Consider the following 26,282-nt stretch of genomic DNA (forward strand, 5'->3'; position numbering starts at 1 on the left):
CAATAATTGGCATGCACTTATTCTTATAGGTTGGAGGTTCAAACTTTTCATCCCCATAATTGATGTTGTAATTAAAATTGAAGCTATTTTTGCTCTTAACAAAATTGAAAATCTAAGAAAATTACTTTGGATTATCAAATGAGCATAATAAGCTAATAAGCTCTCTCAAGTAAGTGTTTGAGGAGCACTGATCTTCTACCTGAACATAGGCTTCAATTCTCTCCTTGAAATTCTTGCTTCTCTCTCTTATCTCTTTACTTTCTTCTCCCACCATTAATCTTCTAATTCCATTTTCAATTTCTTCTCTCTCCAACCCATTTTCCAATTGAATCCCCACCCTCCAAACATAGCTCAAATATCTTGCATTCACTTTCTGATCCCCAAAACATGGACTGCACAACATAGGAACTCCCTCACTCAAACTCTCCATTGTTGAATTCCATCCACAATGGCTCCAAAATCCCCCCACAGCCCTATGTGCCAACACTTGTTTCTGAGGAGCCCATTTCACAATACATCCTCTCCCACTAACCTTCTCTTGAAAACCCTTGGGCAATGCCTCGAGCCACTCCGAGCCACGAATTGCTCCTGGCTGAACCACCTACAAGAATGGTTGCTGGCTGTTGGCTAGCCCACATCCCATAGTTTCGTACTCTGAGATTCTGTCGTCCAAATAAACAAATTGGAAATGTGGAAAGTTAGAAGGATCAGGAGAGTTGAAGCGAGTGTGAGCGATTGTGATGGAGAAGCCGCCGACGGTGTGGAGGAAACTGCCGAGTTGAAGCATTGGAGTTATATGGCCTTGGTACGGACATGGGACCAAGACTATACGCCGTCGATTTGGGCTCTGATTTTGTCTCTCTCTCCATTGAAGTAGTTTAAGGAAGAAGAAGAAGATGCGAAAGTTTTGGGAATGAAATGAATTGAACAAGAAGATCTGAGAAAATATTCGATTGAATATTGACCCACCATCTCTTGTGAATTGACGACTTTATCCTTGAGGTTGGTACTCTCTTCATTGGCGTTTTGCTTTTGGCATTTCTAAGAATTTATTATTTATGAAAACTTGGAAAATATTCGAATAAAATAGGACAAAAGGAAGTGTACATTAAAATGGTATGGAACTCAAAAGTATAATCAAAATTGTATTTTAACCTAAATTATGCTCATGCTTGAATCAGGACTGTCAATGACTTAATCAATTAGTAAAGAGTTTGTTGTTTTTTTAGAGTCTCCTTAGATATACAATGGTTTCTTACTAAAGTTGTATTTCATATTTTCAGATATGTGTTTGATAGTAGATTCAAAAATTAAATTTCAATTTAAATAAATTTTCGAAATGTGATTGAAAATATATTTGGTTACTCACTAGCTACTATTTTGAATATAAACCGTTACTATTTAATTTTTGAACTTATTTTAGGTTAAAATTTTTGTATAATTACTATTTGGTAATATTGTACAATATATATTATGTATTCTAAATTTAATAAAAACAATTTAGTTTATAACACAAAAGTAATATAATTGTTATTATTTTTATCATTTTAAATATAATTCTATATTTTAAAAATTTGAATTCAAAATCTAGATATACTGAAAATATAAAAAAAAAAAATTGTTTTCAAAATTTACACCGTTTGAATCATAGAAATCGAAAACAGTTTTCGGAAACCGAATCTAGATTGGCAACTAAACGCACAAAATTTAGTGAATCTGAAAACAAAACATAATCTGAGTTGCCTACAAAACAAGCTCTAAATCTTTCATTTTATAACTGAAACTTGGATGATTGTTCAACTCTCAAGTGACCTTCAAGCTCCTCAATTGTTACTAACTGAGTCATCATTTAAGTCGTTATTCAATCACAACTTTTAAGGGTTGTCTAGGATGTTGAGTTGAGATATTATGTGAGAGTTCATATGTTTGTGAAATTCATATATCTATGGAGTTCATATGTCTCTGTTTGGATACAGAATTATTTGATCTGAGTTCATATGTCTCTATTTGGGGTGCAAAATTAGGTTCATATGTGTGGGATATTTGGTTTAGTTTTTTGAACTCTAAATAATTTACTTTTATGATTATTATTTTTGTTTTGAAACTTTTTATTCAAAATTAGGTTCATATGTGTTGTAAACTTTTTTGAACTCAAAATTAGGTTCATAAAATTTTCTATCAGCAAAGCTTCCCCTCTCCTTCCACAAATTGTGAGGTAAACCTAAACTATGTGACATGCAATTAACCATGTCCTTTAAAGTTCGGTTCTTTTTTTCAGCTACAACATTTTGTTGTGATGTATAAGGTATTATAGTTTAATGGATTATACCATTAACTTCACAGAATTCATAACGTGATGATGATTCATATTCACCACCTCTATCTGGTCTAAGCACCTTTACTTTCTTCTCAAGTTGTATTTCAACTCCTACCTTATATGTTTTAAAAATATTAAAGGTTTCATATTTACTATGTAATAAATAAATATAGTAATATTTACGAGAATCATCGATGAATGTGACTAAGTATCTCTTACCACCTCGTATGGTAGTACTTTTTATGTCACATACATCATTGTGGATTAAATCAAGTAACTCATTACTTCTTTCCACATGGAAATGACTTTCTAGTAAACTTTGATTCAATACAAACTTCACATTTGTGCCTATTATCAATGTTAAAATTCGGCAAGCTTACCATTATATTTAAAGAATGATAACTGACATGTCCCAATCTAGAATGCCAAACATCACACAACTCAACAATATAAGTAGAAGAATTGATATTATTATTATGCTTTCACATTTGAGCCAGTACATTTAGTTTGAACATGTCATTACTTAAATAGCCTTTTCTTTATCTGACTTAAATACAAGCTTGAACCCATTTTTGTTACGTAGGATTCCTGAAACTAGATTTTTTTGAATTTCTGGCACATGCCACACATTATTGAGGGTAAGTATCTTTCTAGAAGTCTATTTTAGTAGATCTCTTTTCCTTCCACAAAGACAGTTGAAGCATTTCCCATGAACAACTTATCGCTGCCATCTATCTTCTCATATGTAATGAACAATGACTTGTCCTTACAAATTTATCTAGTAACACCAGTATCAATCCACCAACCTTTGGTGTCTTAAGTCATATTTACCTCAAAAATGATGGCAACCCGATCGTCATTTTCCACGCCATTCGCTTGATTTTGGAACTTTGTCCCTTCTTGTGTCTGCACATTGCAATCGTATGGCCACTCTTATCACAAATGCAACAATTTCCTCGAATGCACTTGCTAGGATCATTCTTTTGCCATGATGCTTTTTGAAATTTTACTTCTTGGGTTTATGTTTTGAAGCTTCAACAATGTGAGCCTTGGCTTCAACTTCTAGTGGAGTTTTATCTCCTTTTCTGTTATCATCTTCTATATGGAGTTTTACCACAAGGTTCTCCATGGATAACTCCTTTCGCTTGTATTTGAGATAACATTTGAAGTCCTTATAGGAAGAAGGCAGCTTCTCAATCACAACAGCAATTTAGAATAGCTCACTGATGTCCAATCATTCACTTCGCAAATCACTAATGATAATTTACAATTCTTCCATTTGATTGACTACCAACTTGGTATCAATCATCTTATAATCTAAGAATTTTCCACAAGAAATTTCTTAGTACTAGCATCTTCCAGCTTGTACTTCTTGTTTAATGACCCCCACAATACTTTTGATGTAACGTAGGCATTGCAATAGACATTATACAAAGTGTTCTCAATACTACTAAGTATATAATTACGATATAGGAAGTCCAAATGCATTCATGCTTGCTTCACAACTTTCATTTTAGGAGTGGCAGCTTCGGGTTGGGGTAATTGGGCAATCTTTCCTTCAAAATTTTAGCACGATTTAGTGTGGTGAGATAAAAAATCATCTTCTGTTGCTACCTCTTTAAATTGTCTTCTTTGATCTTATCTGGTTTTAAAGTATGAGGTTTGGCAATGGGCGATCCCATCACGACAGAAGTAAAAATATTGGTGGAGGAGTTTGCAGCCATCAATTTAAATACTTATTGTCTTCAGATTGTTGGGGAAAATAGAATATATATTAACTGAATATATTAGAAAACTAAATGCACCTCAACTTGAAATAATTGTATAGTATTCAAACTCAAACTTAAGCCAGATGATGTAATAAAACTTAGATATGAAAATAACCAAATACTTGAAAGAACATCAAAATCTTTGGAGACTCCAAAACGTAGTCGAGGCATGCTTCTGATAAATGCTATCTTGAAGAAAATTATTCGCTTTGCACAGGCTGCAAGCGGACTACAACAATCGTCTCAGCAAGATACAACGACTAACACTGGTAGAACTGTAACCTCGAACTACTAGGATCTGACAGAACTCTTGGATACTAGCTCTCAACTCAACTCAAGAACAAAAGAAAGAAAAAAAAAAGAAGAGAACTTTTCACTTCTGAATGAGATGCTACAAATCAAGAATCAAGTTGCTATATATAGGCTAGCAACTTAGTAACTCCCTAAAATACAAAATAGAATCAAATAAATAAAAAAATTGAAATATTTGTCAAATTTAACTCAATTGAATTGTTATTTGACAAAAATCAAACATAACTCATTCAAATTGAAGAAACTACAAATTTAACTTTCGTACATGTTAATTTGTACATAAAACATCATTTTAATTTGAAGTTTCAATCCGATTTGAAAGTTTCTAAACAATAAATTTAATCTACACAATTAAATTCATTTTATGTTTCAAATCTTCACCAAACCTTCACTTTCTTTCACTATATATATCCAACACACTCTTGTCTTTGGCCTTGACCTCTATAGATTATCTTAACGTAAACCACTAAGTCTATACTAAATTAGCATATGCGAGCTCACTTTTCTACTTTGCCAATATCTTTTGTTTTCGTGCCAATCTTCCTTATATTAGTCTTAGCTTGCCATATCTCCATTGACATCTCCTATTCCAACTTCCACTCGTCGTTCTTAAGGTAAATTTTCTATCTAGTTTGTTTTTGCTCATGGAGAACAACCAAGCTTTAGATCCTAGAGTTGATGTGTTATTTGACCCTGTCGATATATATTTCATTCCAAATGAAAGCTACAAAGTCGAATTCGGAGGGGACGGGTGGCTCTGCAACAAGGAAACTTCCACGGGTCATTCCTTTGGGTCCATTAACCTCTGATAGTTTGACTTCTCTTAGGGGGTGTTTGGGGGCCCAACATGAGAGGGTATATCCTCACATCCTATATCATTCTAGTGTTTGGAGACTCATCATCTTATCTCACCAATTTTAATTGTTTGTGGGCCCATTTTCGGAATGTGTTTCGTATCTCACCGTCATTTTTCTTCCGTGTACCATATATCGTCTCAGTGCTTGAACATACTCGATCGTTTATACTCGATCAAAGCTCTCCAGACATCAGAACTCCTCATATCTAATATCATCTCAGCACTCCAAACAACCCCTTAGAGAGATATTCAATATCCCTAACTCAATTTATATGAGATTTCTTCCTTTAGAGAGGATCCATCTAACCCACCATGGGTTAAGTTACTCTTTATCTTCTTGTATTTAACTCAATAATTTTATTTTTATTTCCATACAATACATATATTGATTTTATTTGGTTGATATTATAGATTTTTTTTATTCAAATAAGATTTTCGACAATTGTTCAAACAAGCTTTTTAAATTTAAATTTGGTTTAATACACATATTATTTAGAATCTCAACTACAAAACTTACCAAACAAATTTTTAATTAGACATTAATTATCGAACATATTCAAAGACAAACATTATTGTTCTCTTATATTTACATTTCAAATAATTAATATTCATACCAGGGAAATTGTTCAAAGAAATATGAGTTTCAAACAAAAACCACATCACACAGTTAGGTTAAATAGAGCTTTATTTAGTTTTCAACAATATCACTTAAAATAGCAGTAAATTTTCATTCCAATTTTACCCCCAAGGAAATTTATTTCAAAAAGGAGAGCTAACCAATTAGGTTAATCTGATCTAAAAAGACATAATGAAATCAACAAGCTCTTTCAAGCTACAAGAAGAAGACCCATCTTTCCTTAAACAATCTTCAATTCTTCTCTTGAAATTCATTGCTGTTTCTCTCATCTGCCTCCCTTCTTCTTCCACCATCAATTTTCTTATACCCATTTCCACTTCCTTCCTTTTCAACTCATGATCTTCCAAAGCCAACCCCACTCTCCAAACACAACTAATATACCTTGAATTCACTCTTTGATCCCCTGAATAAGGCCTACATAACATTGGAACACCCTCACTCAAGCTCTCAAGTGTAGAATTCCAACCACAATGGCTCCAAAATCCCCCAACAGCTCTATGACCCAACACTTCATTTTGTGGAGCCCATTCCACAATGCACCCTCTATCTCCAACCTTCTCTTGGAACTCCTTCAAGACGAATTCGAGCCCATCCGAGCCTCGAACGGACCCGGGGCGAACGACCCACAAGAAGGGTTGATTGCTATTAGCCAAGCCCCAAGCCATCTCTTGAAGTTCCTGGTTTGATAAGAGGGCAATGCTGCCCAAGCTGACATAGATGACTGAATTTGGAGGTTGTTTGTGGAGCCATGAGAGGCAGGTTGAGTCTTCTTTGAGCAAACTTGAAGAGGATGAAGTTGGGGAAATCTTGTGGATTGGGGCAATTGGGAAGATAGGGATTTTGTTGCAAAATTTGGTTTTGATTTGGGTGAGTTCAGATGGTTCAAGAAATGGGATTGTGTTCCAAATCACAGCTGAAGAAGTGGTTACAGTGTACATGTTGAGGATTATTTGTGCCATTTTTGAGATATCTGAAATGGCTGAGAGTGGCAAGTCTCTGAATCTCAAAGGATGGAGATTTGGTACCTCTTCTTCCATGGACACTGTTCAATATAATAGTGCAAAATTTGAGAGTTTATTTTATTAAGATAATACTTCTTTGGGTTCACCATTCTTAAATGGAATCCAATTTTGTAACCATATTAGATAAAGATATAATTCTATCTCAAAATTAATTGATAATAAGAGAAACAACTTAAGACATATTCAGATTGACCATTTATTTAAACTCTTTTAATAAAAACTGTGTAAAATAAACTTTAAAAGTATTTAAAAAGCTATTTTGGGTGGATGTCAAACTCTTCAATTTTATACAAAATGATTTATTTTTAAAATTACACTTGAAAAGTTGAACTAAATGTGTCATTATTTATCTTATAAAAATTAAATGTTAGGTCTTTCCACTTCTAAAAATAGTTTTACAAATTGATTCTTTAAAGTTTTCCTCTTGATAAATCTGTATTGATTTCTTTATGTACTTTTAGACCCTAAACTTTTATGGAAGTAACGATGAAAAATACTTAGATACATCCTAGTATATACTCGAAAAATACTTAGGTACATCCCATCCTATTGCCTATTCATAATTTGTCACATGAGAAATTAAAAATTACTCGATAAATATTGAGTTACTCAATAAATGTGCAAAGTAGAGATAGATGGAAATATGAAAATTTTCAACAAATGTAAAAGTAGAAAAAGAGAAAAATAAAATTACCCAATAAATGTGTAAACTTTTCAATAGTTTTACTATTGGAGTTGAGTTGTTTACACCAACTTAGGAAGTTGGTGGGTCAAATACCCCAAAGGTATAAAAATGTAAATCTTGAAATTTATAAACTATGTAGAAACAAAACTCGAAACTCAATAGTAAAAATGTAGTATTGTAAAATACAAGAGACCAAATAAACTTTAAGGGATTGGGACAAGGGTTATCATTAAAATATAATAACCACCTCTTGCTGCAATAAAAATTATTTCAAAATCTCCAATTAAAACTATTTCAAAACCTCCAATTAGCTACCGTCAAATCATTTTTTTATTATTTGCTACAGTGTTTACTATGTCCTTCTCAAACTAAAATAGTTTACATCTCAAACACATACTATTATAACCCAAACTAAAATAATCTACACCTCAAATACAAACTATTATAACCTAACTATAATCACATAGGACTATAATAACTAATTCATTGCTTCAAACGTCCCTTAAGTTTAAAGTTCAAGAATAAAAATATAATTACATGTAAAAAAATATATAATTACATTTTGAAAAGAAAATTTATACCAATTTGAAATAGAAATGTTAAAAGATAAAAAAAACAAGAACAAATATTAAATAGAAGAGGAGCAGAACATACACAATATATTCCATACCTTGAAGTAGAGGAAGGCGACCCTCCGCCTGAAGTTGCACAATGGCCAAGCGACTAATACACGCCGCCGCACTGGTCGTCCGAACCACCAAACTCCGAACCCCAAAACAGCTAGCCACCGCTTCACAAAAGTACATGAGCTCGTCGTGTATTATACACGCAACATCCCGGACCGTGGTGGCCATAGCTTCCTCCAAGCTAGCTTTGCAATTATCGTTGATGGCGAACAAAACGGACACCAAATCCGAAGATGCGACTAAGTCATCGGAGAGGCGGTCGTTGAGGCGGAGGAAGGTGAAGTCGGGGTGACGATTAGGGATTAGGGAATTGAAGAATGTGTGAGCAATGGTTATAGAGAAGCCACTTTGGTGTAGGAATGTTGCTAGATGAAGCATTGGGTTAATATGGCCTTGGTATGGACATGGCACCAGTATTAAACGCCGCCGTTTTTTTACTTCTCCAAATGGTTTCTCTTTCTCCATTTCTGTACTCACAAATCAAGTAGAAGAAAACCAAAAAAGTTTGGTTATTAATAATAGAGCTCTGTGGAATAATAATAATATTATGAGTGGTCTGCCGGCTGCCACAACCTAAACCACTAAAGGCCGGGTGTTTTGTTTCTTTGTTCTTGTTCTTATTTACTTTTGCTGACAAAAGAATTGTCTTGTAGAATATTATAAGCCAAGTCGGTTTGATAACTATTTTCTTTTTTGTTTTTAGTTTTAGAAAATTAAACTTATTTTCTTTCTGTTTCTTATAATAATTTGCATTTTTCTGAAGTACAATGGTTAAATTAAAAAAAATTATTTTTTTTAGTTTTCAGAATTTGACTTGGTTTTTTAAATATCGATAAAAAGTAGATACCAAAGAAAGAAATCTAAAGGTGGAAGTAGTGTTTATAGACTTAATTTTTAAAAACAAAAAACCAAAACCATATGGTTATCAAACTAGTCCTTAGTTAATGAATTTTAATTCGTAACGATTTAGTCCTTATACCTTCATATTTGTAATAATTTAATTCTTGAACTTTAATAAATAATTAATGTTTTATTTGATGTACCTTAAATTTGTAATGATAATTTAGTCCTATCATAAGACTTTTCATCAAAATTAAGTGTTAACTTTTATTATGTAATGATTAAGTCTTTATAATTCATATGTAAATTTGATTTTAGATTGACTTCCTAATATACACAGGTAAGAAATCTCACTAAGGGACTGTTTGGGGGCCCAACATGAGATGATATGACATAGGTTGATATATCATTTCAGTGTTTAGGGGTTCAATATCCCATCTCACCGAGTACAATTGTTTGGGGCCATTTTCCTTCACGCATTTCGTATCTCACCGTTTCATTTTCCTCACGTGTTTCGTAGTCATCGTTTTATCTTCTTTGTTCACGCGTATCGTATGTCACCGTTTCATTTTCCTTCAACTTCACACGTATCATACAATCCTCTCTCTCACGTCTCTCTCAATCGTCCTCTAAAACCCTAGCTCTTTCCTCCCAGGTTTGGCAACCCTCTTCTCTCTCAACAAATCTTAGTCTCGATTTTCTTCTCCATTCTTCAAATCTGTTGTTTTCTTCACAGATCTGTTATTTTCTCATAAATTTGGTGATTTCCCTTTCCCCTTGCCGCTTCAATCTTGTCTTCAACCATGTCCTTGTCGCTTTGACGGTCCTCTGCTCACCCATAACCCGTTGTACGGTTTGTTTTTAGTCCTCGGTGTTACTTCGGTCATTGATCTTCGAATGCATGACAGGGACTGGTTGGAAAAATTGCAGCTTAGTGGGGGAGAACATTGTCTACTTCGGGTTCATTTTCTAAACCCTAGATTGGCCAATGATGAGTCTTTCTCGAAAATTTCAATTTCATGTTTTGATTTTCCATACCATGATTAATTTTTCTAAACATGCAACCTATTGATTCTCTGTTCTGTGTCTTGTTTTGATTTTCAATTCGTGCCTTGTTTTGTGTCTTTCTCTTAAAATTTCCAATTTCATGTCTTGTTTTGATTTTCCATGCCATGTTTAATTTTTCTAAACGTGTAACCTATTGATTCTTTGTTCTGTGTCTTCTTCAGCCGATTCAATCTATGTTCTGTGTCTTTCTCTTGAAATTTTCAATTTCATGCATTGTTTTGATTTTCCATACCATGATTATTTTTTCTAAACATGCAACCTATTGATTCTTTGTTCTGTGTCTTGTTTTAATTTTCAATATGTGTTCTGTTTCTTTCTCTTGAAATTTTCAATTTCATGCCTTGTTTTGATTTTGCATGCCATGATTTATTGTTGTAAACAATTGATTCTCTGTTCCGTGTCTTGTTTTGATTTTCAACCTGTGTCTTGTTTTGTGTCTTTCTCTTAAAATTTTCAATTTCATGTCTTGTTTTGATTTTCCATGCCTTGTTTAATTTTTTTCTAAACATGCAATCTATTGATTCTTTGTTCTGTGTCTTGTTTTGATTTTCAATCTTTCTCATGAAAATTTCATTTTCATGGCTTGTTTTGATTTTCGACCTTTTCCTCAATCTATTATCCTGCATTGTTCTAATTCTAATGGCTCGGTGAATTCTCAATTGTGTTAGTCCTATTAAATATTTTTTTGCACGTTGTCAATATTTTGCATTATTAATTATTTTATTTATTAAACTGCCCACCAACTTTATTAATGACTGTTCTGATTGTTTGCTGATTTTATTCCACTTGTGTATTTTCACTTCCCATTCAACCACTTCATTAATGACTCAACAAATTTATTAATTGGATTTGAGTTCATTTACCCATGATGTAAATTTAATATTTTGAGGCTGGTCACACTCCGTTTTATGTATTCTGATTTATTTGGGGTTATTACTAATGTTTAACAACCACCCCTCCCTTCACTTTTCCTATATAACAATATTGGTCCACTATCCATTTGCTGAGAGTCCCCATTGTCCAAGAATTATTTTGTCAATCCGGTGAGTGGTTTAACTTTGGTTTCTCCTTCCTTCCTTTCTAAATTTTCGTTATGTTATTTTCATATTATGAAGTTTCTAACTTTTGGTTGTTTGGTGGGTGGTAGGGTGTTTCATTGTGTTTTGATCTGGCAACCTGTGGACTTTCCATCCATATCATACTTCATAGAAGTAACATAGGTACTTCTTTATTCGAACAAGTTCTATTCCTACATTTAAATTATTTCTAGATTTTTTCTAACTTCTTTTTTATTGTTTTGTTATGCAGCCCAAACTAATATGGAATATTTAATTAGTTTGAGGAAACACCATGAGCAGCGGAAGGGATCGTTCCAAATTCCATTCGAATTGAAAACAATCAATCACAGTCTAAAATGAAAACTAACAGATCATGCACAAAACGAAATTACAACATGTTAAATCAACAAGGGATAGAAGATGCATACCTTTGAATAACCATTCTTCACGAATCCCTTGATCAATCTACAAGCATCCAAGAATAGCACACTCGAACGCAACGACCGGTACAACCAACGTACACGGACACAACGAACGGCCAATAACTCCTTAAACCCAATCGAGTTTAACTCGATCCACGAACTGAGTGAAGACACCACCATTATGGTTATCTTGGTATTCTCGGTGTGAGAATCCAGGAGTTGTGGGCACTGTATGATCTTGGCTTGAGGAAGAGACTTGAGGTCTACGATCGAGTAGACGATCGAGCAAGTGGGAGATAAGAAGTTGTCTATCGTATAGATGATGTGCTCGATCGTTTAGTAAATGGCAGCCTATCGCATAGACTAAGCCACTCGATCGTGTAGCAACAATCAGCTGAATGGCTATTGTATAGTCAAAGGTAAGCAATCGCTTAGCTGATCGTCTAGTCTCTCAAAGCTATCACTTAGTGAAACTCTTTCACTTGATAGCTTGTAAGTGATAGCTTGTCACCGTGAGAACTTTCCGAATTAGGCAACTTCTAATTTTAGGAAAACCATTTTCCTTTTTATCTCACTATTACTATAAAACTACCAATAACCTCACACTCAATCAGTTATTAGAGAAAAAGAAATTAGTTATCATATAATTAATATATTATAAATAAATATGATAACCAACTTACCATATTATATTTATAACCTATAGTTTTAATGTTTCATCTCATAAAACATACAAACCATAGTTCTTTTTCTATTTTATGGTACTTAATGTAAATCATATTTTCATTAATTTCTCCACTTGATGTATCTCATACATCACACCAATTATATCATATATAATTGAATTTCCTCTTCTTAATTTGAACACTTCAAATCAACCTCAAAATCTGATTCTCAACTTGAATCCATTGAGCTACTAAGGGGACCTTATGGATCTGTAGCTTGAAGCTCCAACGGTATGTGAATAACTGACTAAACTCTTTAGTCACGAGATCCACCATCTGTTAACTGTCGGGCACTCCACTAAAGACCGACAGTTGCACTCTTCTCACTATAGATATATTTTTGTGTCCATATTAACCAATCAACAATGTGATTGTTGGGATTGATGTCCTAATTCTTCTGGAGTCTCGTTATTTTGTAAAGATACACATTGTTCAATGAATAAAATAAATGTTATTTAATTCTGGCATTTACTCATATCCAATAAACAAAGCTCCTTGGTTATCTTATGTAAACTTAAGCATGTATATGTGATATACAAGTGGATCATGCCTTAAGTGATAACCTAAATCGGTCTGTAGTATAAGGATTAAGGTGGGATAACTGATCTTGGTGACACTACAGATACGACCTGCATTGTAGAGGTTTGCAAGTGTTGTAAACTACTACAGATGGTAGACCCTGACCATTCGTGTGGAGACGTGGAGCAGGGGTGTCTTATACAAAGAGTTTGTATAAGACCTGGACCACGAGATGACTAGACTCTGTATATAACGCCGTTGATACTAGAGACTTGCATCTCACCTAAACAACCATAGGTGACACAACCTCAATCCTGAGTGTTTTGGGAACTCCTGCCTTTGAGAGCGATCCTTTGATTAGTATGGGTGAGAGTGGCCAGATTGCCAACTCAACATGCCTACCTTTTTGGGGACTTTTCTGATTTGGGAGCTGGGAACTCAATCCACAGGTCCATGAGGTCCCCTTGGTAGCTTGGATTCTGTTGAGGATCAGTTCTTGGTATTGATTTGAAATGTTCAAATTGACAAGAGGTATTTTGATTATATTTGATATAATCAGTATGATGTATAAGATACATTTAGTGGAGGATTGATGTAAATGAGATTTACATTAAGTACCATGGAATAGAAAAAAAACTATGGTTTATATGTTTCATAAGATGAAATATTAAAACTATAGGTTATAAATATAGTATGATAAGTTGGTTATCATTTATATTTATAATAATTTTAATTATTAGATAATTAATACTTTTTTCTTTTAAATAACCAAAGTAGTGGGTGATTATTGGATCATGGTAATCGTGAGTTTAAAAGGAAAGTGGTTTCCTATTTTAAAAAGAAGATTTTACAAAAGTTTGAAAAGGTTTTTTGAGTTTTCTCTCGTGCAAAAGAAACTCACGCAAGTCGTCAAGTAAATACAAATTTACTAAATGACAGCTGGGCGAGCTAAACGATCGTGCAGGTGCGAGCTAAACGATCGTGCAATGTTTATTAAACGATCGCATAACTTTGCTAAACGATCGCTGGCCCAAGGTAAACGATCATGTAGTGTCTGTATGCGACAGACCCAGCTAGATGATAGAGCTAAACGATCGTATAGCTTTTGCTAGACGATCACATAGCTTTATCTAAACGATTGGGTCGACCTATACGATAGGTCTCCGCCTTCTCCCACTTGCCCAGCCGTGTACGCGATCGTTGTTTCTTCCGTTCGTCTGTCTCATACCAAGTCCGAGAATACCAAGGTCGCCTTATTGGTGGTGTCAGACTCAACTCGACACCGTCGAGGTTTTTTGGAGGTTGTTCGTGGTGCTGCGGAGGAGTTCGTGACCGAGGAGATCGTTGAGGACAAGCACGAAGAGTTCGTGCTGTGTTCGTACGGTGTTGCAGTTGTGTAGATCGGGCATTCGTGGTTGCTGTTGTTGAAGCGATCAAAGTGCGCATAGAAGCGTGGAGACACATGTGCTATTGTTCGTAGAGTTTGTCTCCTTTGTTCATTTGTTGTTCAGGCTGTAATTTCTGCTTTGTAATTGTATAACTGTTTGTATTGAAGTTGACTGTAAATATATGTTCATTCATGATTATAACTTGGAATAGTCTTGTTTCGATGCTCATAGAAATCATTGTTTCTAATTTCCTTCAGCGATAACCCTTCACAGATCGCTCGTAAGTACACCTGGGCCAATTTACTATTTTGCCCCTATAGTTACATCTAACTCCTTAAGTATCACTGATTTCTCTAATGAACAATAAGTCATAGTCCTACTATGACTGGGTCATCTCTTCCAAAGAGAGGATATGACCACTATGTTCAAGATCCGGATTCAGCCCTTAAGAGAGCAATCTATCTACTTACCCCTGCTTCAAGGAAGGAGTGAATTCCGTCTTATGTAACTGAGTTCCTAGCTCTCTAATCAGACAAATCCCCAAAAAGGTAGGCTTGTTGAGTTAGCAATCTGGCCACTCTTGCCCATACTAATCAAAGAACCGCACTTATAGGTAGGAGTTCCCAAAATACTCAAGATTAAAGTCATGTCACCTATGGTCGTTTTAGTGAGATGTAAGTTTCAATTATCAACAGCGTTATATAACGAGACTAATCATCTTGCGGTCTGGTTTTATACAAACTCTTTGTATAGGACACCCCCGCTCGCATGTCTCCACATGAATGGTCAAGATTAGACCATTTGTAGTAGTTTACAATGTTAGGGTTGATGCCCTAAAGTCTCATGTCTTATCGTTTGTAAACAGTATATACGAACACCTGTATTGTTAATATATGATATTTACTTCACATCTTTTTGTTTGCTCGGTTATTTTTTTTATTTGCTTTACCAAAAACCAATAAACATAAAATCCCTGGTTATCTGTATGTGACTCAAGCATGTATGTGGTGACATACAAGTGGATCATGTCTTGAGTGATAACCAAAATGGTCTGTAGTAAATGGATAAAGGAGGGAAACCTTACCCTGGTAATGCTACAGACGCGACCCACTTTGTGGAATGGTCACAAGTGTTGTGACTTATCATAGATGGTCTAATCCTGATCATTTGTGTTGGGGACATGCGAGCGGGAGTGTCCTATACAAAGAGTTTTTATAAGCCCTGACCACAAAGTGTTAATGTCTCGTTATATAACATCGTTCATGACAGAGACTTCACTTCACTAGGATGACCATGAGTAACATGACCTCAATCCTGAGTGAGTTGGGAACTCTTATCATTGAGGGCGTTCCTTTGATTTGTATGGGTGCGAGTTGCCAGGTTGCCGATTCAAACCTACCATTTTGGGGATTCGTTTGATTTGGGAGTTGGGAACTCAGCTACACAAGATGGAATTCACTCCTTCCCCAAGGCAGGGGTATGTAGATAGATGGCTCCCTTAAGGGTTGATTCCGGGACTTGAACTTGTGGTGCCACACACATTCTTTTGGCCTGAGAGGTGTTCACACATAGTTGGACTATGCTATATTTTTCATTAGAGGTATCAGTGGTACTTAAGGAGTGAGATGTAACTACAGGGAAAAAACGGTTAATTGGCCCAGCTGTACTTACAAGCATCTGTGAAGGGTCATCGTATTCATGATTGGTTATATCCGATTAACACAGAAATATATCTGTGGTAAGAAGAGTTCAACTGTTGGTCTTTAGTGGATCACTAACAGTTAACGGATGGTGGATCTCGTGGCTAAAGAGTTTAGTCAGCTATTCACGTACCGTTGGAGTTTCGAGCCACAGGTCCATTAGGTCACTTGAGTAGCTTGGATAAAATCGAGAACCAGTGTTTGGGTTAATTTGAAATGTTCAAATTGACAAGAGGAAGTTCAATTATATATGATATAATTGGATTGGTTAATTATATGTGATATAAGTGGCTAAATGTATGAGATATATTATTTTGGAGAAAATTAGATATAAATATGATTTATATCAAGTAGAGGAGAATACTATAGTAGATATGTGATATCAAACTATAGGATTAAATATAATATGATTATATTTATTATTTAAATTAATTAATTAATTATTTGATAATTAACTAATTTGTCCACGTTCAGATATGGGAAGTGGGCTGCATAGGTTATGGTAACCAGTAGATTAAAAATGAAAATCGTTTTCATTTTTCACAATCATGCATTCATCTTTTCGTCCGCGCCCAAAGGATTTCGTGAAAGCGATCGCGAGAGACTATACGATAGAAGCTCGTCCGTCTAAACGATCGTACAACCTTTCATACACAATCGTGTAGCTCTTCTATACGATAAACATTTCTGCTATACGATAGCACAGTTCCATCTCCCACTTGCTTATCATCTACACGACGCGTTGTCCTCCGTCCTCTACCAAACTCACCAAATCCCACTCTTTGATACCTATGTTTTACTTATGGTGGTGTCGTCCCCGCTGCAGTGTTTGTGTTTGTACTGATCATGCTGTTGTAGTCGACATACTAGCCAGGTGTTGGTAGATCCATTGGAGGGTTTTCGCTACTTAGGGTTCAGACGTGCGAAGAGAGTCTTCATCTAGTATGAACCCTTTCATATAATTAGGTTTATATGCATAACTATTAACGTTGAATGTATATCTTTTGTGTTTCGGTACTGTGAAATCGGAGCGATCTGAACTCGCTCATGGAACTCTTGGTATGAGATTCTTCATACAACACTTGTAAACCTCTACAAAGAGGGTTGTATCCGTAGTGTCACCAGGATAAGGTATCCCTCATTAATCCGTACACTATAGATCTTTTAGGTTATTACTTAAGGCATGATCCACTTGTATATCTCATATACATGCTTAAGTTTACATACAATAACTACAGATCTTTTTTTATTGGATATGATTAAATGCAAATAAAATAACTCTTATTTTATTAATAAAAATGTGTACAAAGTTTACAAACTACGATACTCTGGGAGAATTAAGACACCAATCCCAACAACAAGTGGATTATGCCTTAAGTAATAACCTAAATGGTCTGTAGTATAAGAAGAAAGGATGGATACCTCATCCTGGTGACACTATAGATACGACCGACTTTGTAGATGTCACAAGTGTTCTAAAGTGCTACAAATGGTCTGATTCTGACCATTCATGTAGAGACATACGAGTGGGGGTATCCTATATAAAGAGTTTGTATAAGTTCGGACCACGAAATGATTAGTCTCTTTATATAACACTGTTCATAATTGAGACTTACATTTCATTAGGATGACTATAGGTGACATGACCTTAATCCTAAGTGAGTTAGGAATTCCTGCTCATGAGGGTGGTCCCTTGATTTGCCAACTCAACAAGCCTACCATTTTGGGGATTCATCTGATTGGAGAGCTAGGAACTCAGCTACACAAGTCGGAATTCACTCATTCCTCGACGCAGGGGTAAGTAGATTAATTTCTCCCTTAAGGATTAATTCCAGGTCTTGAACATAGTAGCCACATCCTTTCTTGGGAAGAGAGGACTCAATCATAGTAAGACTATGACTTATTGTTCATTAGAGGAATCGGTGGTACTTAAAGAGTTAGATATAACTATAGGGGCAAAATGGTATTTGGTCCAACTGTACTTACGAACGATTTGTGAAGGATCATTGCACTGTTGATTGGTTATATCCAATGGACACAGAAATATATCTGTAGTACGAAGATTGAAATTATTGGTCTTTAGTGGAGTGACCAACAGTTAACGGATGGTGGATCTCCAGATTAAAGAGTTTGGTCAGTTATTCACGCACCGTTAGACCTTCAAGCTATAGATCCATAAGGTCCCCTTGGTAGCTCAATGAGTTCAAGTTAAGAATCAGATTTTGGGTTAGTTTGAAGTGTTCAAATTAACAAGAGGAATTATATGTGATATAATTAAATTGATTCAATTATATGTGATATAATTGATTTGATGTATTAGATACATTAATTAGAGGAATTAATATAAATATAATTTATATTAAATACCATAAAAATAGAAAAAGAACTATAGTTTATATGTTTCATATAATGTAATATTAAAAGTATAGGTTATAAATATAATATGATACGTTGGTTATTGTATTTATTTATAATATATTAATTATGTGATAATTAATTAATCTTTTTCTTTAATAACCGACTTGAGTGGGAGGTTATTGGTAGTTTTATGGTAACTGTGAGATAAAAGAAAAATTGTTTTCCAAGTCGAGGGGTTGATTCATTGTATCGTTTCACAAAAGAAAAGAATATTGAGTAAAATAGTTTTACTAAATGATAGTATCTCACAGCCTAAACGATCAAGTATCGAGTTTACTATACGATAGTTACTCGTTACTAAACGATCGAGTAGTAAGTCTATACGATAAGCTTCTTCTTACTACACAATCAAATATCAAGTCTATACGATAGACTTCTTCATTCTCCCACTTACTCGATCATCTACCTCCTTCATTCCTTTATCCAAAGAATCACAGAGCCCACAACCCTTGAATTCTCACACCGAGAATACTAAGGTAACTTTTATGGTGGTGTTCTTATTCCGTTAGAGGGTGGAAGATCGAGTTGCACTCGATAGTGATTGAGGATTCTTCAATTCGTGCTTTTGGCTATTCTGATCGTTGTGTTTGAGTTCGTGCTATTGAACGAGTTGCTGCACGATCGAGGGATACTTGAAGAAAGAGTTCTTCAAAGGTTTGTATACTCCATCCCCTGTTCAATTAAAGAAGCATACTTGTAATTTATTGTTTATGCATAATCTGTTCTTTTAGACTGTATTTGTTTATGTTCTATCTCAATGAAATTTGGAACGATTCGCTTCCACTCACTGGTTCTCTAATCAGAGTTCCTTCACCTTTGTCAATGTATGATCCCATGCAAAATTGTCTAGGTGCATTGAATGGCACATACATCAAAGTCAACTTAAGTGTAGACGATCGTCCTCTCTGTTGTACCCAAAAAGGTGAAATAGTCACGAATGTGCTTGCCTTCTGTTCTCAATTTGGTGAGTTCATATTTGTGCTGCCAGGGTGGGAAGGGTCTGCAGCCGATTTTAAAGTGCGTAGGGATGCAATTTCTCGACTACACGGATTGAAGGTTCCCAAGGGTATAGACTTCTATGAGTGTACTGTCTGGATTGAAGAGCAAATAGTTTGCCAACTAATTATGTGTATACCATACCTAGGTTATTATTACCTATATGATGTGGATATCACAAAGCCGAGGGATTCTTGGCACCATATAGAGGAGAGTGGTACCATCTTTCAGAATAGCGTGGTGCTGGAAATGCACTGACTAATCCACGGGAATTTTTTAATATGAAACATTTATCCGCTAGAAACTGTATTGAAAGAACATTTGGCATACTCAAATGTCGTTGGGTGATACTACGTGGGAAGTCCTACTACCCAGTTAAGATCCAATGTAAAACAATAACGACATGTTGCCTGCTACACAACCTGATAGCAAGGGAGACGGGCCAAACTATAATGTCCGGAACAACGGATGATGAAAATTCTACATCTAACGAGCTCGACGATGAAAATATACAATTTATTGAAATGTCCTACGAATGGACCAATTTAAGGGATGAGTTGGCAATGCGAATGTTCGATGAATGGGAACAAACATCATGAGCACAAATTTTCTTATTCAATTTACTTTACTATGAATAACTTCCTCATACTTTTAGATTATGTTATCTTTCAGTTCAAACAATCTACTATATTAAATTATCTTAATTTATGTTGTGTTAATTGGTTCATGTGAATGTTGAAACATGTTCAACGCTATTCGTACTAAAAAATATGTTTATCTAACTATGCCCAATTTATTTTGTTAAGTTATATGTATGTATGTAGCTAAATGGCAGGACGTGAGAAAATGACATAATACATTTGGACAAAGGTTGAAGATGCACGATTAGTGGAGTCACTATTGCACTTGGTAGAAACAGGTTGGCAAGCTGATAATAGAACATTCAAACCTGACTATCTATAACAGCTACAATGCCTACTTAACGAAAACATTCCTAGCTGTTCCATCGGGCTGTCGACAATAGAGTGCAAGGTTAGATTTTTAAAGCAACAATATTGTGCAATCGCTGAGATACTAAGTAATGCATGCAGCGAGTTTGGTTGGAACGATGAGTTCAAATGTGTGGAATAGAGAAAGAGGTTTTCGATGTATGGATTTGGGTAAGAAAACACATTATGGTATTATTTGTTGGGATTAGTGTCCTAATTCTCCTGAAGTCTCGTAGTTTGTAATATATACACATTGTTATGAATAAAATAAGAGTTATTTTATTTGGCATTTACTCATATTCAATAAACAAAGCTCCATGGTTATTATATGTAAACTTAAGCATGTATATGAGATATACAAGTGGATCATGCCTTAAGTGATAACCCAAATAGGTCTGTAGTATAAGGATTAAGAAGGGATACCTGATCCTTGTGACACTACGGATACGACCCGGTTTGCAAATGTTGTGAACTATTACAGATGGTAGATCCAGACCATTCATGTGGAGAAATGCGAGCGGGGATGTCCTATACAAAGAGTTTGTATAAGACCAGACTATGAAATGGTTAGTCTTTGTATATAACGCCGTTGATACTTGAGACTTACATCTCACCTAAACGACCACAAGTGACATGACCTCAATCCTCAGTGTTTTGGGAACTCTTGCCTTTGAGAGCGATTCTTTGATTATTGTGGATGAGAGTGGCCAGATTGCCAACTCAAAATGCCTACCTTTCTGGGGATTTATCTGATTTGGGAGCTGGGAACTCAACACAAGATAGAATTCACTCCTTCCCTTAAGTAGGGGTAAGTAGATACATTGCTCCTTTAAAGGTTGATTCTGGGTCTTGAACATAGTAGCCACAACTTCTCATTGGAAGAGAGGACTTGGTCATAGTAGGACTATGACTTATGTTCATTAGAGGGATCAGTAGTACTTAAGGAGTTAGATGCAACTATAGGGGCATAACAGTTATTGGCCCAACTGTATTTACGAGTGATCTGTAAAGGGTTATCACATTGTTGATGGTTGATATGGACACATAATATATATGTAGTAAGGAGAGTTCAGCTGTTGGTCTTTAGTGGAATGTCTGACAGTTAACAAATGGTGGATCACGTGACTAAAGAGTTTAGTTAGCTATTCACGTACTGTTGAAGCTTCGAGCTATAGGTCCATAAGGTCCCCTTGGTAGCTCAATAGATTCAAGTTGAGAATCAGTTATTGGTGTTGATTTGAAATGTTCAAATTGACAATAGGTAGTTCAATTATATATGATATGACCGGTATGATGTATGAGATACATCGTGTGGAGGATTAATGTAAATGAGATTTACATTAAGTGTTGGATTAACATGACATCCCTAGAGGGGGGTGAATAGGGTTTAATTAAACTTTTTTTTTTCTAAATTAACCAAATTAAACTAATTAATATACTTTTTATAAATAATAAGAAAAATTCAATTTATGCAACAAATAAGATGACAAAAATGTGATAATTTAATTCTATCAATTTTTAGCAAATAAATAAGAACAAACTAAAACATACAATAAATTGCTTAAATTAATTGCAAAAATAAGAAGGAAAGAGTAAAGAAGAAGACACTGTAATTTTTATAGTGGTTCGGTCAAACTCGACCTACTCCACTCTTCAAGCGCCTCTCGGGAATTTGAATAAAATCTTTCCGACTCTTTCCATGGATTAGAGCCCAACCGTTACACCATCGTTCCTTTTACAGTTTCAAGAGCAAACCCGATCCTTTCCACAGTTTAGGATCAAACCGTTACAAATGTTGGAATTTTTTAAGAACACAATACAACTCTCACTAGAGTGGATTTACAAGTTTAAGCATTCAACAAGTTTATCCTCACAATACAATAACACTCTCTCAAGAATAAGATGAAAAGAAAAATTGGGAACTTAGAGAGAGCAACAATGGAACTTTTGAGTTTTGGAGGATTATGAAATGTAAAATTTGTTGGTTTAAAAATTGGAGAGGAAGATGGTTTATATAGAGATGGAAAAATTTTTAGAAACCACAATTAATTTGGACCATTGGATTTTGGAAAAGAAAAACTAATGGTGGAGATTTTAAACTAAACTAGTCGTTATATACAAATAAAATATAATATTAAATTCCTTTTCTTTTTAAAATTAATCCAAAAAATAAAAAAACATACCATGTGTCAAAAACTAGCCGTTAGATACAAACATAAAATAATATTAAATTCAATTTTCTTTTAATTCATTTTCTTTTTAAATTCATTCTCTTTAAAGTCAATCCAAAAATAAATACATACCATGTGTAAAAAACTAGCCGTTAGACACAAACATAAAATAATATTAAATTTATTTTCCTTTTAAATTTCTTTTTCATTTCATTTTTTTTATGTTAAATCAATCCAAAAATCAAAAGTCCATCATATGTTAATCTCTTAATGATCCATCATTCAACCAATATGCTGCCACATGTCTACATAGAAATGGTCTGGTTATGCCACGTCATCTACCACGACATTTTTTCTATAGACTTGTTTCGATTATATCGTCTTCGTTTTAGCTCCGATTTGAGTGATTCAAGAGGTGTTAGAATCATTGTTCCGAGCTCTACGCTATGGACTTATTAAAACACTATGATTTTCAGTAATTAAAAATTGAGTTTGTTATCATCAAAACATTGATTAATTAATTAATTAACATTAATTAATTTGAGATTAAGGGCCAAAAATCCAACTCTCCCCTTTTTTGATGATGACAAACCATTCAAGAAAAATAGCTTGAAATACATGTAAACCATATGTAGTACATAATAAAATTCAACATATCACCATAAAGATCAATCTTGAAATTCACTCAAAAAATAAATTCTTCCCCTAATTAATACAATCAAAATCATAACTAATTTATAGCATATTTTTCTTAAACTTCTCCCCCTTTGGAATCATAAAAAAAGAATAATTAAGAAAAATTTAGAACTACATAAATGTTTCCCTTAAAAACATGAACATAAATTTAGCACAACTCCCCCTAAGAATATTAACACATGCTTTCAATATCTCTCCCTATCAAAATGCCTTCTAAAAGATTTAACAAGTAAAATTATAAAATCAAGAGGCATCACAATGAATAATACCGAGCTCAAGCCTATTTTTCCAAAAGTTTTCTTCATTCAAAGGCTTGGTAAAAATATCCGCTAATTGATTATTAGAGCCTACAAATTCAAGAGTAATATTATCATTTTGTACATACTCTCTAATAAAGTAATGCCTAATATCAATATGCTTAGTTCTAGAATGATGTATAGGATTTTTAGTCAAATTAATAGCACTAGTATTATCACAAAATATAGGCACATTATCAAACTTTAATCCAAAATCACAAAAAGTTTGTTTCATCAAAAGAATTTGAGCACAACAACTAGCAACTGCAAGATATTCCGCTTCGATAGTGGATAAGGCAACCGAATTTTGCTTTTTACTAAACCAAGAAACTAAGGAACTACCAAGAAATTGATAAGTCCCACTAGTACTCTTACGGTCAAGTAAACTACCCGCAAAATCTGCATCGGAATATCCTACCAAATTAAATTCAACATTTCTAGGATACCATAAGCCTAAATCAATAGTACCAAGCAAATATTTAAAATTCTTTTAACGGCATGTAAATGTAATTCCTTAGGACAAGATTGAAATCTAGCACAAAGACATACACTAAACATAATATCGGGTTTACTAGCGGCTAAATAAAGTAAAGATCCAATCATACCTCTATAAGTTTTTATATCCACACACTTACCTTTTTCATCCTTGTCAAGCTTAGGGATGTGCTCATAGGAGTTTTTGCAATTTTACCTTCATTGAATTTGAACCTTTTGAGCAAACCCCTTGTGTATTTTTCTTGACTTATGAAAATACCATCCTTGAGTTGTTTGATTTGGAGTCCAAGGAAGAAGTTAAGTTCTCCCATCATACTCATCTCAAATTCACTATGCATACACTTAGAAAATTCTTCACACAAAGATGGATTAGTAGAACCAAAAATAATATCATCCACATATATTTGTACTAAAAGCATATCATTTTCTTTAGTCTTAATAAAAAGAGTAGTATCAATTTTACCCATTTTAAACCCATTCTCAAGTAAGAAATTACTAAGTCTATCATACTAAGCTCTTGGAGCTTGTTTTAAGCCATAAAGAGCCTTTTTCAACTTATAGACATGATTAGGAAAATCAAAACTTTCAAACCCCGGAGGTTGTTCTACATAAACTTCCTCCATGATATAACCATTTAAAAATGCACTTTTCACATCCATTTGATACAAAATGAAATTCTTATAAGAAGCAAAACCAAACAACATTCTAATAGCTTCTAATCTAGCAATGGGTGCAAAAATTTCTTCATAATCTATTCCTTCCTCTTGACAATAACCTTGAGCTACAAGTCTAGCTTTATTTCTAATGATATTTCCATTTTCATCCATTTTATTTCTAAAGACCCATTTAGTTCCAATTATAGAAGCATGAGAGGGCCTAGGGACTAACTCCCAAACTTTATTCCTTTCAAGTTGATTTAATTCTTCTTGCATAGCTAAAATCCAAAATTCATCATTTTCGGCATCTTTAAAACTTTTTGGTTCAATTTGAGAAAAAAAAAGCAAGATTATTAAACATATTAAGAGAGGAACGAGTTTTCACACCTTATTTGGGATCACCAAGAATTAATTCTTTGGGATGGGAAGGAGCATACCTCCACTCTTTAGGCATGGATGAAGAACCAACTTCGTTCTTTTCGATTAAGCTCACCTCTTACTTGAAACAATTTCCTTGCCTTTGTCACTAACAAGTAAATCTCCAAAATTTCCTTCTAAAACATCACTATAAATAGGCTCATTAGAAATAACATTGCAAGATTCATCAAATACTACATGCATAGATTCCTCAATTACTAAAGTTCTTTTATTTAAAACGCTATAAGCTTTACTAGTAGAGGAATAGCCAAGGAAAATACTAACATCTGTCTTAGAATCAAAATTTTCAAGTTTTTCTTTGTTATTCAAAATAAAACATTTGTAACCAAAAACTCTGAAATACCAAATATTTGAAATTTTGTTATGCCAAAGTTCATAAGGAGTTTTATCCAAAGAATGTCTAATAAAAACTCTATTTAAAATATAACAAGCGGTGATAACGGCTTCCGCCTAAAAGTATGTACGTAAACCATACTCATGCAATATTGATCTAGAAAATTCTTGCAAGATACGATTTTTCCTTTCAACTACACTGTTTTGTTGAGGAGTTCTTGGAGCGGAGAAATTATGAGCAAAACCATTTTCTTCACAAAACGTTTCAAAAGCATTACTATCAAATTCTTCTCCCTGATCACTCCTAATTTTCGAAATCAAAAAACCTTTTTTCATTTTGAACTCTTTTTGCAAAACTAGAAAAGCTTTTCAAAGTATCATCCTTATGTTTTAGCATCAAAACCCAAGTAAATCTTGAAAAATCATCAACTATCACAAAGACATAATAGTTCCCTCCAAAACTAGCAATTCTAGAAGGGCCAAATAAGTCCATGTGTAATAGTTGAAGGGATCTAGTTGTAGAGATTATATTTTTAGATTTGAAAGAGGACTTAGTTTGCTTACCCATTTGACAATCATCACAAACTTTGTCTTTTTCAAATTTAAATTTAGTAAGACCTCTAACCAAAGAATTCTTGAAAATATTTGAAATTAAGTGCATGCAAGCATGTCCTAGTCTTCTATGCCATAACCAAGAATCATTATGCAAAGCCAAACATTTATTATTAATAGGACAATCATTCAAATCAATAGTATAAACATGTTCATCTCTATTTCCAACAAATATAAC

General features: G+C 34.2%; 1 protein-coding gene and 1 pseudogene across 1 annotated transcript; both read right to left on the reverse strand.

Annotated features, from left to right (window-relative positions):
• Positions 1 to 121: 121 nt before the first annotated feature.
• Positions 122 to 3,446, reverse strand: LOC120082976 (UDP-glucose iridoid glucosyltransferase-like; annotated as a pseudogene).
• A 2,475-nt stretch (positions 3,447 to 5,921) lies between these two features.
• Positions 5,922 to 8,795, reverse strand: LOC120082975 (UDP-glucose iridoid glucosyltransferase-like). The gene is made up of 2 exons (XM_039038433.2): positions 8,269 to 8,795; positions 5,922 to 6,933 (listed from the first exon to the last, which is right to left on the reverse strand). The coding sequence occupies exons 1-2, from the start codon at positions 8,747 to 8,749 to the stop codon at positions 6,050 to 6,052; spliced, it is 1,365 nt and encodes a 454-aa protein (XP_038894361.1). The 5' UTR covers positions 8,750 to 8,795; the 3' UTR covers positions 5,922 to 6,049.
• Between the last annotated feature and the right edge of the window lie 17,487 nt (positions 8,796 to 26,282).

Source organism: Benincasa hispida, chromosome 8 (assembly GCF_027475165.1).
Source record: "Benincasa hispida cultivar pf3 chromosome 8, pf3_genome.v1.1, whole genome shotgun sequence".
Classification (NCBI taxonomy): domain Eukaryota; kingdom Viridiplantae; phylum Streptophyta; class Magnoliopsida; order Cucurbitales; family Cucurbitaceae; genus Benincasa; species Benincasa hispida.

Bases quoted from the DNA above. Each gene is read 5' to 3' on its own strand.
- LOC120082975 (XM_039038433.2), bottom strand. From the start codon at position 8,749: ATGGAGAAAGAGAAACCATTTGGAGAAGTAAAAAAACGGCGGCGTTTA. The intron at 6,934-8,268 runs GTATGGAATATA...TATATTGAACAG, and splicing joins TCGCCTTCCTCTACTTCAAG to TGTCCATGGAAGAAGAGGTA.